This window comes from Schistocerca cancellata, chromosome 4 (assembly GCF_023864275.1).
Source record: "Schistocerca cancellata isolate TAMUIC-IGC-003103 chromosome 4, iqSchCanc2.1, whole genome shotgun sequence".
NCBI lineage: Eukaryota > Metazoa > Arthropoda > Insecta > Orthoptera > Acrididae > Schistocerca > Schistocerca cancellata.
Window position 1 is genome coordinate 159,139,226 of NC_064629.1, and position 16,982 is coordinate 159,156,207.

General features: G+C 39.0%; 1 protein-coding gene across 4 annotated transcripts in view; it reads right to left on the bottom strand.

Annotated features, from left to right (window-relative positions):
- LOC126183548 (uncharacterized) overlaps positions 1–16,982 on the bottom strand; it is a 363,013-nt gene that overhangs the window by 299,788 nt on the left and 46,243 nt on the right. For all 4 annotated transcript variants that reach the window (XM_049925624.1, XM_049925623.1, XM_049925622.1 and 1 more), the window contains exon 2: positions 12,951–13,098. In XM_049925624.1, the coding sequence (XP_049781581.1) occupies positions 12,951–13,098 (148 nt within the window). The remainder of the gene's footprint in view (positions 1–12,950; positions 13,099–16,982) is intronic.

Here is a 16,982-nt window from a genome sequence, read left to right on the forward strand (position 1 = left end):
AAACTGGAACTCATTTCGAATACAGCTTACATTTTCAAAAGTGATTCCTTTGCAACTATGCAGACAAGGCATAACTGCAATAAACTCTCTCACATTGCCATAATTGTAGCTAAGGTACTTAAATCTGAGTGCGAAATATGACAGTTGGATAGCTCTCCAAAGATCTCCTTCAAATCAAAGAACTTCACTAACTCAAATTGATATCTTAAGTGGGTATTAATCTGAATATTTCATCAAGGTGACAAGAAAAAGTCAAGCAAATTTAGCAGAATAAATCAGTTCCATACCGGCAAACTACTGTTATGGTAGCAGAACTGCCAAACAAAGCTTACAATGTCACAAAGTCTTCACTACACTAGTGACTAGAAGAATGTGTTTTTGTAGCTGGTATCATGAATGTATAAAGCTCTTAATTGTTGTACAACACCAAGTTGTTTTAGCTGCAAGTTGCTCTGTACAGCAATTCAAATACAAAGACTATCTGAAATTCGATGAGCATTAGTGGCTCGCCCTAGGTCAGATGTCCAGGTCTGATCACACATGATTCCAGCTCCAAAAATGGATTCTTCTAACCACTAGCGTAGTCAAGACTTCACAATGCCGTGGGCATTGTTTGGCAACTCTGTTCTCATCATAGCGATTTGAAGGTGTGCAACTGATTTAACTTGCTAAATACACTTAACTTCTCATAATCATCTTGAGGAAACATTCTGAATAATTACCACTTCAGTTAGAACTTTTAGTTATTAAAGTAAGGTTCTTTGAATCCATGAAGATCTTTTCAAGCATAAACTACCCTGCTCTCCCCTTTCACATTGCAAGCTACTTCAGCTACGATTATGGCAATGTGAAAGAGTTTACTGCAGTAATAGTTTACAGCGCTCATTTTCAAAAACGGTAGCTGCTTTCGATATCAGTTCCACTTTTGCTGCAAAAGTTCTGTCTTATCATTTCCTTCCATCACTACTTCAGCTGAGCTTCTAACTGTCACAAGGAAGTGATGAATCTTAACTCTCCATGTCATATGTCTCCTGGTAACCTCGCAGAAGTAGTCACAGTCATCTGCTTTGTGAACACCAAGTTACATCACCAACAAAACAAGAGACAGTCTCCGAACAGATTCGAAGCAACTGTCAGGGACACAAATCTGAATTCTGTTCATCATCTCAGTATCAAACAAGATGGGAAAAATTACAGAAGCAATGAACAAGATTTGTTAGTACACATTAACTATGGTATATCTGGAGTGAAAAATGTATGAAAGTGCAGAACTGCACATTTGCTGATTCCTTCTGTTTTGTTTCTGCTTCAGTAGTTCCTTCTTCTGAATCCACATTTTTATTTCTTTCAATGTGGCAGCAACGTATTAGTCTATTATCCACAAAATCTCCACATTATGGAGGTATTCCTGATATTCTAGTTGTGTATGACAAGACCAGACATATATACAGCAGGCTTGATATCAACAGTGCATAGTATCTTACAGTTTCTTGACATTTTGGACAGGGTCGTTTTGAAAACATTTTTTGTTTTGTTACAATAAGCTTTCTTTGCAGACCCAACAGGATAATCGTGCAACTAATTTGCACTTTTCAGTGGTGCAATCTGTTAGTTGAAGCCTTCCCTTGCATTGTTGTCTGATAGTGCACCTTCACGGAGGGCTGGCTGGAGCAGACTGTGGAAAGAAGTGAGGACATTACGAGCTGTCCATGGAGTTTTTCATATTTTTAATGCATCTGAGACTTGGCAGTATTACCGACGATGTTTGGCACATCATGGTCATTCACTCACTTTCAGGATTGGTTCTGAGTGGCCCTGCTTAATTCTCATAATATTCTCTTTTCATACTAATGAAGTAATCACATTTATGTGACACTGAGCTTGCAAATTTAATTTTTTGACACCAGGAAGGTCACGCCATGATTAAATTTCAACTGGCTTTTTGTCCTTCATGTTGGGAAATGTTTGCATTAACTGGGACCAGAGCAATGGTGGAGCACTAAATGAAGCAGTAAATTTCAACTGGCTTCTTGTCTTTCATGTAGGGAAATGTTAGCATTAATTGGGACCAGAACAATGGCAGAGCACTAAATGAAGCAGTATTACTTTTGCTCCATGGCACTATGCTCATCTTGTGATCTTGTGAAAGGGTTCAGATCTCACTGGACTATCAAGTTGTTGTATTGCTTCAGCTTGTATTGCAAGAACTTTCCCATCAGTATGTGGTCCTGATGCACATAACCAGTATTTCTGGAAGACAAGAATGTTGGATGTTTCACCACACAGAATGCTCACATTTACCCCTCTGTGTCTTTGTAAAGGCAATAGGAAAAGCCCAACACAAAATGACATTAGGAGGCTGGCGAAGCAAGTAGAATTCTGCAACACCGTGACTACAGATAAATTTGGGTCACAATATATTACTCAGCAATCTAATATATAGTATGGACTCTGGCAGAGCTACAGACAGCTACAAATTTGTGATCATGACTATGGCTTACTATTGGTTCAGCTGCTGGTCACAGTGAAACAAATGTAATTGGAAGATTATGTATGATAATTTTGTTCTGCTGCTGCTCCAATGAGCTATATCAATGGATAAATTATGGTTTCTTCTTACTTTCATTTAAATAACTACTTGAACATGGAAATCCAGGTAATCAAGTGTGTGTTTCACTTGTGACTTTCGATTTCAAACACAACTGCTTCTGGCAACCTAGATCCAATACCTCATGGGAGAAGGAACAGTGGTTTGGTTTACAAATACCAATCAACAACACACAAAAAATGCCACTGGAAAGATTTGAAGGAATCATATCCGATATGAATTTCAGTTCTTTCTTTACATCATTTAGAAACCAAACAGGGGAACATTAAGAAGGCAATGAAAAGGCTAGTCATTATGCACTACACACACAGATAAAGGTGAAAAACATATGGAGGTGTAGAATTGCACATGGTTCGCATCTACAGGATGGTTTCTGTGTCAATGAACATAATTCTTAGTCTCTTCTCATCTGAAGAATCAAATTAATTGATTACTGTGTGGCGTCAGATAATTAGTTAACCACATTTCTAGTTAATTCCACAGGCACCAATATAATTCTGCATTTTTGTAGTAGTTATGAAATTATTTTTCTATGCAGCACGCTGCATACGCTGGGCAAGGCTGATTTTCAATTACTTTCAATTCCACAAAAAAATAAGCTTTTGTTGCAAACTGTCAATGTAAGTGTTTTATCCACCTGTATTTTGGGGAACTTGTAATCGTTACAGAAAATTAGTACCTCAATGCGATATCCTGCATGAGCAGAAACTAACATCACTAGCTCTGCTATCCCTGAGCTGAAATTATATAATACCGGTGTTAATAGCCGCTTTCCATGCCTGAAAGCTTTGGATATCTACATCAAATTTAATTAATACTTCAAATAAAGATAGCCTGAAAGGTGCCATTAGAAAGTATCAGGAGAAAATGCTGCATAAAAATGAAACATGCACATGGTTCCCATCTGACAGCCTGTGATGAGCATGACAAGCACTTCATTACTCTGCTGCCCATACCACAATAAAGAATTGGCAACATTGTTCAAATGTTTGGCAAGTCTGTGGTAGTGCAATTACTTCCATACATGGGCCGGAATTGTTCCACTAAATTCACTTGGCATTCCCTTTCTACTTCAATGACATATGCTATATAATCCAAATATAGGATTAATTTTAATTTTTGAATTCCATGAACACCGCTCTTCGTGTAAGTATAAATTTTTCTTACCTTTAGTGTTGTATATGTATTATGGGGCTCAGTGATCAGTATTGCAATGAGAGACACCTGCTCCCAGAAGTGTCTCATTACCTCAGTGATTCTGCATGTGTCTTGTGATGCAACAGAGGTGTGAGTTGTCAGTTCTAACCATGGTGCAGACTGGTGCAATCAAAGGTCCTAGTTCCCACATTTTTTTTTCTAACGGAGCTGCAAACTGCTAGAAGTTATTTTACAAAATCTGAAGAAAATCCTTACTCATTAAGTCTTCTCACTAAGCTGCGTTGATTGCCATAGATGTCTGCTTTATGAATACTACACAGTCATCTCTGAAAAGCTTCAATTCAACTGCTAATGATACAAACTAGAGTTTTGTTCATCATGTAGGACCCATGTCAGAGGAATAGTTATGAAGTGAACACACTGGTTAATATAATCCCTTTGTGTTAAATCTCTGTAATAGTAATTAGACACACCTGTAGACACAGATACCAGCATTAGCAACTTTCTTCCACTCTGTATAGCTTAAAAAATGGGCAACCATTTTTGTTGGTTTGAATCTAATTGAATACCTTAGGTATCACTTTCTAACAGTGTTAAGTTCTCCATGAATCAATATGTGGACCTCAAAATGTGCAGTGTGCCTGCATTGCTACACAGCACGTACTGCAAGGTATTCACACAGTTTATCACATGTGTTTACCACAAGGAATTAAAAACAATGATAGTAAAACACATTATACCAGTGTAACTCACTGTGTCTTGACAAAAATATATGACTTCCTGATGAAAAAGTTGCATGAAGAATCTATTCTAAAAGAAAAGTAAACAACGTATAAGCATTAATAACAACATTAAACAAAGTAGTTTTGTATTCTGATTGGGTCATAAACTACATAATTACCTTTGAGCCATTCCCATTGTAATGAATCTTGTCTTCTCCAAACTTCCACACTTCAACTGAAATGTTAGATTCCATATAAATTTTGGCCTGACTTAACTTTTATACTTAAATTATACATTCCACACCTAAAAATAATTATGCATATGTTTTATCACCAAAACACTATTTTTTGATAACATAATTTTATTTTTCATATTGGTCCAATCAGCAACATCGATGTTGAACAATGAAAATTAGTAATCACAATTGTTAAGTTAAATAGGTCAAAAACCACTTTACAGTGAAACTAATATTATTATGCTTTAGTTTCCATATAAATAAAATTTCTGTTTTAATTTTTAATTTCTCTAATCTTATTACGAATGTTTCAATAACTATTATACAAAGACAGGAACTGATAGTTTTTATATTGTTAAAATTTCCAACCTTCATTACTAATTATTAGGTGCATTAATCTTCATATACATAATTATTTCCAAAACATTATGTAAATTATACCTAAAAAGTAATTTCCATTAAGACAGTTATAATAAAATGCATTTGAATTACATACTGTTCTCGAAGGATCTAGAAATTTTAGGCACCACATGCACATAATACTTGAGTTGTCGAGACTGGTCAAAGTAACTATCAAGTTCTTAGTGTTGTGTTGAAATGTTGCACAATGACTTTACTTAACAAGTGTTGCTGTAGAAAATATCCAGAATTTATGAATAAATACTGATGATGTTGCAAAGCTACACTGTTCCAGTGACTTTTACTGAAACAAAAAGACCTTGGACTTGTTAATTGGAAAGCATAAACAGGAACAGACAACACAGACAACGAGAAAGCCATATCAAGGTAATTAACATTTATCTGCTAATATAATGTTTCTGCCCGTATTAAATTATAAGAACAAAAAACTATCTATGCAAACAGGAAACAAAAATAATACTGCCCATGTAAAAATCAGAGTTACAAGAAATTGTAAAAGAAAGTTTAGTAAATCAAATACGAGAACTAAGGAAAGGAGGCAGGTTTTAAAAATGTGAACAATAAATTAGGCATTGTTGGAAATAGAATTATGATTTTCATAAATGATGTCAAAAATAGTTTAGGCGTCCATTCCTCCAGTCTCCAAAATTAATATCTGCAAATTGTGTATACCTAGATGCAATTCTGAAAGATGAACTAACATTTGAAAATTCATTCATACATTAAGAGCACTGTATGGGGTACTTTGCTGTGGAAGTAATGCTCTCTACAGCCATCAAAAATCAAGTCACGCCTCATATAAGACTTTGAAGGACTCTTCAACAAAATGAACAGACAGGATTTCAGGAACTGTACAAAAATTATGCACTGAAAGGAATCATCCTAAAAAAATAAAGCACATGAAATCCTCAGAAGTTCCAAGCACAGGGGCATCCAACTAGCATTATAAGCTTTCTCGTGATTGTGGAGGAAATGCCTATTAAGTGATGCAAGAGAAGAAAAACATGTTGTACAGCCTCCTACAGCAGGATCTGTCTAACAATGGTATAACGATACTTCTAGAATTTACGTTAAAAGCAATTAAGCAGCTGTCTCGATATGAAGACCGCAAACAGCTAGTGAAGGCAACACGTTAACAGCTACGATGGATGTCCAATGCTTCCCAGGCTTGGGAATGGTAACTACAACAGATTGTTTCCACAAGGGGGCAAATTGTCCTCTCAGCCATTTCAAATTTAAAAAAAAAGACAACTTAAACAGAATGGGTAGCTATATATATTTTTTATTGGTATAACTGAAATCTAAGTTGCCACTCTCAACAATAACTCACATTAATGCTCAGTCCCTGCTAGAGGAAGTGATGAATCAAACAAAATGTTCCAGCAGTTTGAGTGATATGTTCTTTGGTGGTCACTAGACATCCCTTACTCATTGCAACACTAATATGGCACCTAACACCTCACCCTAACAATATTTCCAATAGTTTCCCATATTTGTGTTGTTTTAGTGGAGCAATTTATGGCTTTCAGAAGCTGTTGCCAAAATCTTTTTTTTTTTTTTTTTCCTCTCTCTTCAGTAATTATGTGACATTCTGCCCTTGCCATATGCACAGCAGTGAGTTTCCTTGCAGTTGACCAGCTCTTGAATCTACAAAATGCCACCCACCTTTCTCTAATGGTGGAGGAGCACTTACCATTTAGTCAGGATAAAGGCTACCATTTTTCTTAGCCTGAAGTGTGAAGAATTGATGCTTTATCAGTTGCGTGGATCATATTTGTACCATAATTCACCATTTCCTGGATGCTGTCATGATGTCCAAGTACAGCCTCTTGGCTATACAGTACATAGCTTGTCCTATGCACACAATTATGCCAGGAATACCCAAATCAGGAGTGATCACAAGAGTGCAGATTATCAAACACTTTCCATTCCTAGAGCATATCAAGAAATCAATAGTGGAGAATGACCTTGTAGCAGTGCTCTGACCTGTGTTCAAAAGAGGTTGTCAATAATTTGACCTGTCTGAGGCAGGTGGATGCTGTTTCATATGACACATTACATGCACTGAATATTCCACAAGACAGGAAAGGTAAGAGATAGCTTCTTTGTCTAGAGGATCACAAGGCAGTATAAAGAGATGGTTAGTAATTCTACATAGAATATGCTCCACAACAGCAACATCTTGGAAGCTGGTGGTAATGGTGAGGAGCAACATGAATCGCTAACAAACAAATGGTTCTGTTTTGAAGGATCTTATAAATATAAGGAGTTTTTAAGGACTTGCTGCTTACATGTATACACACTGTACAGAAAAAACTTAAAACAAGTTAAGCTACAGCAATTTCATGAATAGTAGGCTTCAACAATATTTTTTTTCACACATAGCACATAAACTTAAAAATACAAGACTACCTCACCTCACTATTAAAATATTTCTTCAATGTACCTGAATTTGAATGTTTAACACTGTTACTGCCTCTTCTGTGCTCTCACCAACGAAGTTATCTGTGGATGGCATTGCCCTATAACAGAGGGGCTTCAGAGTCTAAAATGTAGTGGTAAATGTGTGCTTTATTATTTCAACCAAGCTGGAAGACCTGTGACATTCCATGGTTTTGCTTTAGATGAGAGCAATGTTAGTTCCCTCATAATGGCCTCCAGATCCCATGTAGAAGGGGAAGGAGTGGCAGGTAGTCTTGAGATTCATAATACAGAGTCAATTACATGTGGTTTGATAATTTTAATCATTAGATGTGGATTATTTTGACCAAACTCAGGCTTCTACTATTTTTGCATGTGTGTTTCTCTTTCAGGAGTATATTATTTAGCAAAGGAGGTCAGTAGATTATTTAACTGGCAATAAGTCAGAGTTTCCACTCAGAGCATTTTCTCTACATTTCTCCGATATTATTGCACAAGGTTACATGTAAGTGTGAGGACACCCATAGGAAAAGATCATTTGACTGGAGTAGGGATGGGAAGAAATTCCGTAGCACTCTTTAAATGCATAATAATAATAATAATAATAATAACTAAATTATTTAACAGTTACATTGCAGACCCATACACATTCCCTGATACACTTACACATGGAATAACTTATCTGAAACCTAAAGATCAAGCAGACACACCAAACCCAGCTAAATATCGCCCCATAACCTGCCTACCAACAATATACAAAATATTAACTTCAGTCATTACACAGAAATTAATGACACATACAACATAGAACAAAATTATAAATGAAGAACAAAAAGGCTGTTGCAAAGGAGCACGAGGATGTAAAGAGCAACTGATAATAGATGCAGAGGTGATATATCAAGCTAAAACTAAACAAAGGTCGCTACACTACACATGCATTGATTACCAAAAAGCTTTTCGTAGTGTACCCCACTCATGGTTACTACAAATATTGGAAATATACAAAGTAGATCCTAAATTGATACAGTTCCTAAACATAGTAATGAAAAATTGGAAAACCACACTTAATATCCAAACAAATTCAAATAATATCACATCACAGCCAATACTGATTAAGCATGGAATATACCAAGGAGACTCATTAAGTCCTTTCTGGCTCTGCCTTGCTCTGAACCCACTATCCAACATGCTAAATAATACAAATTATGGATACAATATTACTGGAACATACCCACACAAAATCACACATGTGCTATACATGGATGATCTAAAACTACTGGCAGCAACAAATCAACAACTCAACCAATTACTAAAGATAACAGAAGTATTCAGCAATGATATAAATATGGCTTTTGGAACAGACAAATATAAGAAAAATAGCATAGTCAAGGAAAAACACACTAAACAGGAAGATTACATATTGGATAACCACAGCGACTGCATAGAAGCGATGGAAAAAACAGATGCCTATAAATATCTAGGATACAGACAAAAAATAGGAATAGATAATACAAATATTAAAGAAGAACTAAAAGAAAAATATAGACAAAGACTAACAAAAATACTGAAAACAGAATTGACAGCAATAAACAAGACAAAAGCTATAAATACTTATGCTGTACCAATATTGACCTACTCATTTGGAGTAGTGAAATGGAGTAACACAGACCTAGAAGCACTCAATACACTTACACGATCACAATGCCACAAATATAGAATACATCACATACATTCACCAACTGAAAGATTCACATTAAGCAGAAAGGAAGAAGGAAGGGGATTTATCGACATAAAAAACCTACATTATGGACAGGTAGACAATTTAAGAAAATTCTTTCTAGAACGAGCAGAAACTAGCAAAATACACAAAGCAATCACTCATATAAATACATCGGCTACACCACTGCAATTTCATAACCACTTCTACAACCCTTTAGATCACATAACATCAACAGATACGAAGAAAGTAAATTGGAAAAAGAAAACATTACATGGCAAGCACCCGTATCATCTAACACAGCCACACATCGATCAAGACGCATCCAACACATGGCTAAGAAAAGGCAATATATACAGTGAGACGGAAGGATTGATGATTGCAATACAGGATCAAACAATAAACACCAGATATTACAGTAAGCATATTATTAAAGATCCCAACACCACAACAGATAAATGCAGACTTTGCAAACAACAAATAGAAACAGTAGATCACATCACAAGCAGGTGTACAATACTAGCAAATACAGAATACCCCAGAAGACATGACAATGTAGCAAAAATAATACATCAACAGCTTGCCTTACAACATAAACTTATAAAACAACACGTTCCCACATACAAGTATGCACCACAAAATGTACTGGAGAATGATGAATACAAATTATACTGGAACAGAACCATTATAACAGATAAAACAACACCACATAACAAACCTGACATCATACTCACCAATAAAAAGAAGAAATTAACACAACTAATCGAAATATCCATACCCAATACAACAAATATACAAAAGAAAACGGGAGAAAAAATTGAAAAATACATCCAACTCGCTGAGGAAGTCAAGGACATGTGGCATCAGGATAAAGTTGACATTATACCAATTATACTATCAACTACAGGAGTCATACCACACAATATCCACCAGTACATCATCAATGCAATACAGCTACATCCAAACTTATACACTCCTGGAAATGGAAAAAAGAACACATTGACACCGGTGTGTCAGACCCACCATACTTGCTCCGGACACTGCGAGAGGGCTGTACAAGCAATGATCACACGCACGGCACAGCGGACACACCAGGAACCGCGGTGTTGGCCGTCGAATGGCGCTTGCTGCGCAGCATTTGTGCACCGCCGCCGTCAGTGTCAGCCAGTTTGCCGTGGCATACGGAGCTCCATCGCAGTCTTCAACACTGGTAGCATGCCGCGACAGCGTGGACATGAACCGTATGTGCAGTTGACGGACTTTGAGCGAGGGCGTATAGTGGGCATGCGGGAGGCCGGGTGGACGTACCGCCGAATTGCTCAACGCGTGGGGCGTGAGGTCTCCACAGTACATCGATGTTGTCGCCAGTGGTCGGCGGAAGGTGCACGTGCCCGTCGACCTGGGACCGGACCGCAGCGACGCACGGATGCACGCCAAGACCGTAGGATCCTACGCAGTGCCGTAGGGGACCGCACCGCCACTTCCCAGCAAATTAGGGACACTGTTGCTCCTAGGGTATTGGCGAGGACCATTCGCAACTGTCTCCATGAAGCTGGGCTACGGTCCCGCACACCGTTAGGCCGTCTTCCGCTCAGGCCCCAACGTCGTGCAGCCCGCCTCCAGTGGTGTCGCGACAGGCGTGAATGGAGGGACGAATGGAGAAGTGTCGTCTTCAGTGATGAGAGTCGCTTCTGCCTTGGTGCCAATGATGGTCGTATGCGTGTTTGGCGCCGTGTAGGTGAACGCCACAATCAGGACTGCATACGACCGAGGCACACAGGGCCAACACCCGGCATCATGGTGTGGGGAGCGATTTCCTACACTGGCCGTACACCACTGGTGATCGTCGAGGGGACACTGAATAGTGCACGGTACATCCAAACCGTCATAGAACCCATTGTTCTACCATTCCTAGACCGGCAAGGGAACTTGCTGTTCCAACAGGACAATGCACGTCCGCATGTATCCCGTGCCACCCAACGTGCTCTAGAGGGTGTAAGTCAACTACCCTGGCCAGCAAGATCTCCGGATCTGTCCCCCATTGAGCATGTTTGGGACTGGATGAAGCGTCGTCTCACGCGGTCTGCACGTCCAGCACGAACGCTGGTCCAACTGAGGCGCCAGGTGGGAATGGCATGGCAAGCCGTTCCACAGGACTACATCCAGCATCTCTACGATCGTCTCCATGGGAGAATAGCAGCCTGCATTGCTGCGAAAGGTGGATATACACTGTACTAGTGCCGACATTGTGCATGCTCTGTTGCCTGTGTCTATGTGCCTGTGGTTCTGTCAGTGTGATCATGTGATGTATCTGACCCCAGGAATGTGTCAATAAAGTTTCCCCTTCCTGGGACAATGAATTCACGGTGTTCTTATTTCAATTTCCAGGAGTGTATATACAACTACAGAAATCCGTAATTATTGATACATGTTCAACTACCCGAAAGTTCCTAAATGCAATATAACATATACCATATAGTTAAAAGGAAGCCACGCTTGATCAAGGTCCGCGTCACTTTCCATTTTTGACCAGACATAACGTCTGAGAAAAGAAAGCAATAATAATAATACTGTCGTAGGAGGCTATGAGAAAATGGAGGAAATGCTCATTTATGGGAAAGCACGAACAGACTTTCGCACTACATGTTGTGGCATACTATATGTACCATATAGAGGAGCATTTTCTCTTCTCTTACTGAGAAGTAGATGCTTCTATAAGAAATATACTGTTCCTAGGTCAATTTCACATGTTAAATTATTGATCATAATATGACAAAATACAAGGTTAACCAATCTCTAAATGTGGTGTATCCAGTTTCATAGCCACGGCTTTAAATCTGAGTTGAGTACACACAAAGTAACTTTAGTATTTTTAGCAGCCACTTTCTGAAGTCAAACATACATCCCCTCCCTGCAGGAAAAGCAAGTACAAAGTGTTAAGACTGAACAAGAAAACTTCAAAAACCTTCAACTTCCAACAAACAAAAAAATCTGCAAGTCTAATTCAGATGTACTATTTACCCCTCTTCCCCTTAACTTTCAGGAAATCTTGGTTCAACTATCAAATTAAATATAAACATGCACACAAAAAAAGAGTGAACCAACTGCCAGACATTTATAGTGGTGTGCAAATAAATAGGCGGGCAGTCTGTGCATGAAGGGACAGAGCTTACTTTGTGGTGTCACCAGTATGCTCGCTGTCTCTATCCCACACACCTCATGCTCTAGACTCTGTCCAATCTGTTAAACTGGCAACACCTGAGTGAGTGCCACATCAGGCCACTATTTGTGCTTTTGACTCTCCATACAAAAATTTAAATGTTGAGGAAACTATCGCTGTCACTACTTGAGGTAATACTTGTTGTGCTTGCTTTATGCCACCAATAATGAAGTCTTCTGTGGATAAGTACACTTACCCTATATAAAATAACATGAAAACCAACATAAATGCTTATGCACATCCCATAATGCATGATACAGACAAGACATGGCAGAATGACACTACTGGTTGGAGTGTCACAAGGTACACTGTTGCTTGCCACTCATCATTGCCGTATCACCCGCCTTCTTAGATGCATACCACTGTAATATTTCTGTTGTATTACTTATAGACTATTATGTAAATCCAGATTAATTTTACAGCGAGATGAACATGTTTACTGACTTACCAAATCTTTTGCTTTAACTACAGCAACTGTTCCATCATCAAATTGAACTTTCCACTCCTCACCAACTGGTTCAATTATAGTGCACCAATAGTAGAAATGAGTATTTAGCCATTTGGCCATACATCTTGCACCCTTCTTTAGCTTCATGCTGAAATTGAATGAAACATAAACACCTAAGTTAAAAAAATTAAAACAATCACATAAAGTCATTCAGAAATTTTTCAGACTTCCTCCAAAGACTGGACACTTTTCGAATGGAAACTAATAGGCATCCTGAATCTGTCTGCAACCTCAGTGCAGATCTATGTTTGGTCCTATTTTAGCACTTCAATGCTCGTCTTGCAGGTACTGGCTCATAAATTGTCAACAAGGCCATAAGAGAAGTAGCACATGCTTAGATTTGGGAAGGTCATCAGCCATGTCCTTTTCAAAGAAACTATCACAGCATTTGTCTTAAATTGCAGAACACAAAAATCTGTTTGACCAGAGGGGATTTGAAGCACTGTTCTCCCAAATGCAAGCATATGCACTGTGATGTATAATTAAAAATAACACAGAAAATATTGTAATAAAATAGTGTCATAAAGTCAGTTGATGACTTCTCATAGCTTACTAAAAGGTACTCTCTGCCAGTATTGAAAAATAATTATTCAACCCGTGGAGCAGGTGGTATCCAGAATCTCTCCTGAGAGAGAGAATGGGTGGGGAGGTTTATTAATGACAAGGTTCAATTTCACATCTGACTAGCTAATTTGGTAGAAAATTTACAGAGAACATAGTGACTTTCCTACAGGCATATTTTGTTACACCAACTGTTGTTAGTTGAGTGGTCAGAGCTGATAGTAAGGAGTAGTTCATTTCACTAACAAACATTGTCACTCCCAACCTTTACCTGTTCTCCATTAACGGCATCATTTTGAAGAATGAAATAGCTCTTTACCGCTGGAGTGTTAGAAATGCACATATATCACCCCTGCTAAGCACTTAAGTTCCTCCATCTGTGCCCATTTGAGTTCCACTGTAGCGTGATCATCATGGGACTTTGGACTTTCTTCCTCTTTCCACCTAGGTGGAGAGTCTGCAGCATACAGATGTGCTGTGGATGAACTTGATGCATCCAACATCCCTAACTTCTGCAACTAAATATTCTTCTGAGGACAGAAGGAATAATACCCTATCCACAAATTTAAGACCTCCATTTTCAATTTTAATGTTTCTTTACACTTTTCTCCTTTACTGGAAGTGTCTGACGTAGATGTAGGTTGATATGCAAGGCGCCAGTTGAGGCACAATAAAAATGCAGCACAAATAAACATCGTAAAATAGTTTTATTAATAAACACATCAACCAAAAGATCCTCTTTGGAGAAAAGTTAATCAGTTACAATAGTTTCTGAACGTTGGTGATTAGCACTGAATTTATACATTTCCAAACTCAGGCTGAAGGCCTTAATGGTGAAACAGTCAAAGTCAGATATTCATTTGGTCGCAGAATAAGATATGGCCTAAGGTTCACTTGTTAGAAGAATGATGTACGAAAATAAGGTTGACAGCTGATACCCAACGAAGTATGAAGATAAGGTCGACAGTTGATACCCATGTCCTGGTAATTTCACAATGCAGAGGCCAAGTCCTGGTGGTGGTGATGACACCGGCAGCTCTCCTGGTCAGCAGTAGCTGACAAATGGCACAGCATCGTACATAGCAAATATTCCGAACAAGACTCTGATTGAAGAATTGCAGGTGCAGTCTACATCTGGCCCAGAGCTTGATGGAAGATTTGCCACCTTCTCTCCCCATGAACGATGACAGGATGATGCCCATCTCAAAGGCCCGGGAAGGAAGTGCCCAACAGAGGAACTGGTGACCCAAGAGATTGTGGGCAACACCTATCGGCATGGGAGCTGGAAGTGGAGAAGAGCTGACATTCTTGGAAACTGGGGGATGCAATTCTGTTGAGGTTGTGGCAGGTTGGTGTTGGCTCCGACACTGGGAAGGAAGATGTGGTGTCACCGCCAGACACCACACTTGCTAGGTGGTAGCCTTTAAATCGGCCGCGGTCCGTTAGTATACGTCGGAGCGCCGCCACACGGCAGGTCTAGAGACACTTCCCAGCACTCGCCCCAGAGGTACAACCGACTTTGCTAGCGATGGTTCACTGACAAAATACGCTCTCATTTGCCGAGACAATAGTTAGCATAGCCTTCAGCTACGTCATTTGCTATGACCTAACAAGGCGCGTTTACCAGTTACTATTGATACTGTAAATAATGTACCGTCAAGAGTGACGTTCACCATTAGTGGATTAAAGTTAAGTATTCCACCAGCTACGTCCATTTTTTTCTAAATTCTAATTTCCTTGTCCTGTTCCAGACCTCACACCAGCCTGCGTGAGCTAAAACGCGTGCCTTTCGGCTTCCTCTAGTAACACGGTGTTGGCTCTCCTGCCAACCTACAACAGAAGATGTCCAAGTTGGGTAAAAAAAGATCATAAAAATCCTCTGGTAAGGAGATGTTGGTGTTTGGTTCACAACTAGGAATGTTAACGAATGAACCATAGCCTTGTAAGTGCAGAAACCTGTCCAGGAACAGCAATGTGTTGTTTGCTAAACTCACCAGCCTCTGTGACATTGAAGTCACAAGGAAAGAACCCAAATCCACATAAGCTTGAGAATTCACCAACACTGCTGGTGCTCTTGTGTCCACCTGCATTCTCAATGGTTTGTTAACCACATGCAGTTCACTTCAATGTATGACTTGCTTTGAGACCGTCTCTGCTAACACACTGTCCACATTCATGTTTGTTTCATCCTCACTCAGGCTTGGAAGGGCGTTACATACAGAAGCAAAGTGCCCTGTCTTATGGCACTTATTAAACATTGGCCAGCACTTGAGACATGCGGTTTGTTCATGCTGAATGAAGCAGTATGGGCATGAAGACAGAGGATCATGAGGCTGTCGCTGTCGTTAGGCAGACTGTTGATGTCACAAATGAGGATTACCTATACAATACTGAGATGTCGGCTGGACTGCTGCAAGAGCGTCATGTTCCCTTGCGAACTGACTGAAGGCTGGGAGGGAGGGGTGAGAGGAACTGATTTTTGAAACTTAGGACCAGGCTTCTATCTGACTACCTGCAGCCTGTGAAACTTCAAATGACTGAGCTATGTTCAATACTTCCCTAACTGCAGGATTTTTACACTGTAGAGCTTGCTTTTGAACTTTTTTATCAGCAGCAAAACATATGACTGCATCATGAACCATCTGATTTGCCTAGGTTTCCTTATGAACATGTGTCACAAAATTACAATGATGGCTAAGTCCATATGATATAATCTGTATCACTTCATGCAGGGGGGGGGGGGGGGGTTACCTTCATAGTCTCTGATGTTATTGAATTTAGCATATGTTAAAATTCAGGAGTAAGAAAGAAACACGTGTTTTTTTTTTTTTATCCCCCCCCCCCTTCCAAAAGAATTCCTGCCCTGAGATACAGGCCTCCAAAGATGACTGTGAACATCATTTTGAAGATGCGAATTTTGGAAAAATTTTAAAATGCTGTATCTCTGTAACAGGTGTAGATATTTTGTTAGAGGATTTTTTAATTGAAAGACAATTGCTTTATGATTACAATGGAATCTTTGTTACAATGTTTACTTTCTACTGTCTTTGTTGCAGTTATTTCTTTTCACTCTCATTGTTGCAGTTATTTCTTTTCACTCTCATTGTTGCAGTTATTTCTTTTCACTCTCATTGTTGCAAATGTTTCTTACACTTTGTTGTAGTTCTTGTCAGTGTCTTTGTCGCTGTTGTTCATTGCAGGTTTCTGTTCAGTGCTAATTTGTTTACTGAAGAGGCTTCTCAGAAATCTGAGATCATCCATTGAGTTCTGTGTTTTCATGAGGAATCTGCCAGTTGACACAATTGCAGTGTGTTTTGTGAATAAGACTGTTTGAAATGTCTTGTGGCTGGGGTCACAGGAGGGTGAAGTGTGCTGACTATTTGCATATCCATAAAAGAGTGACATATAAGA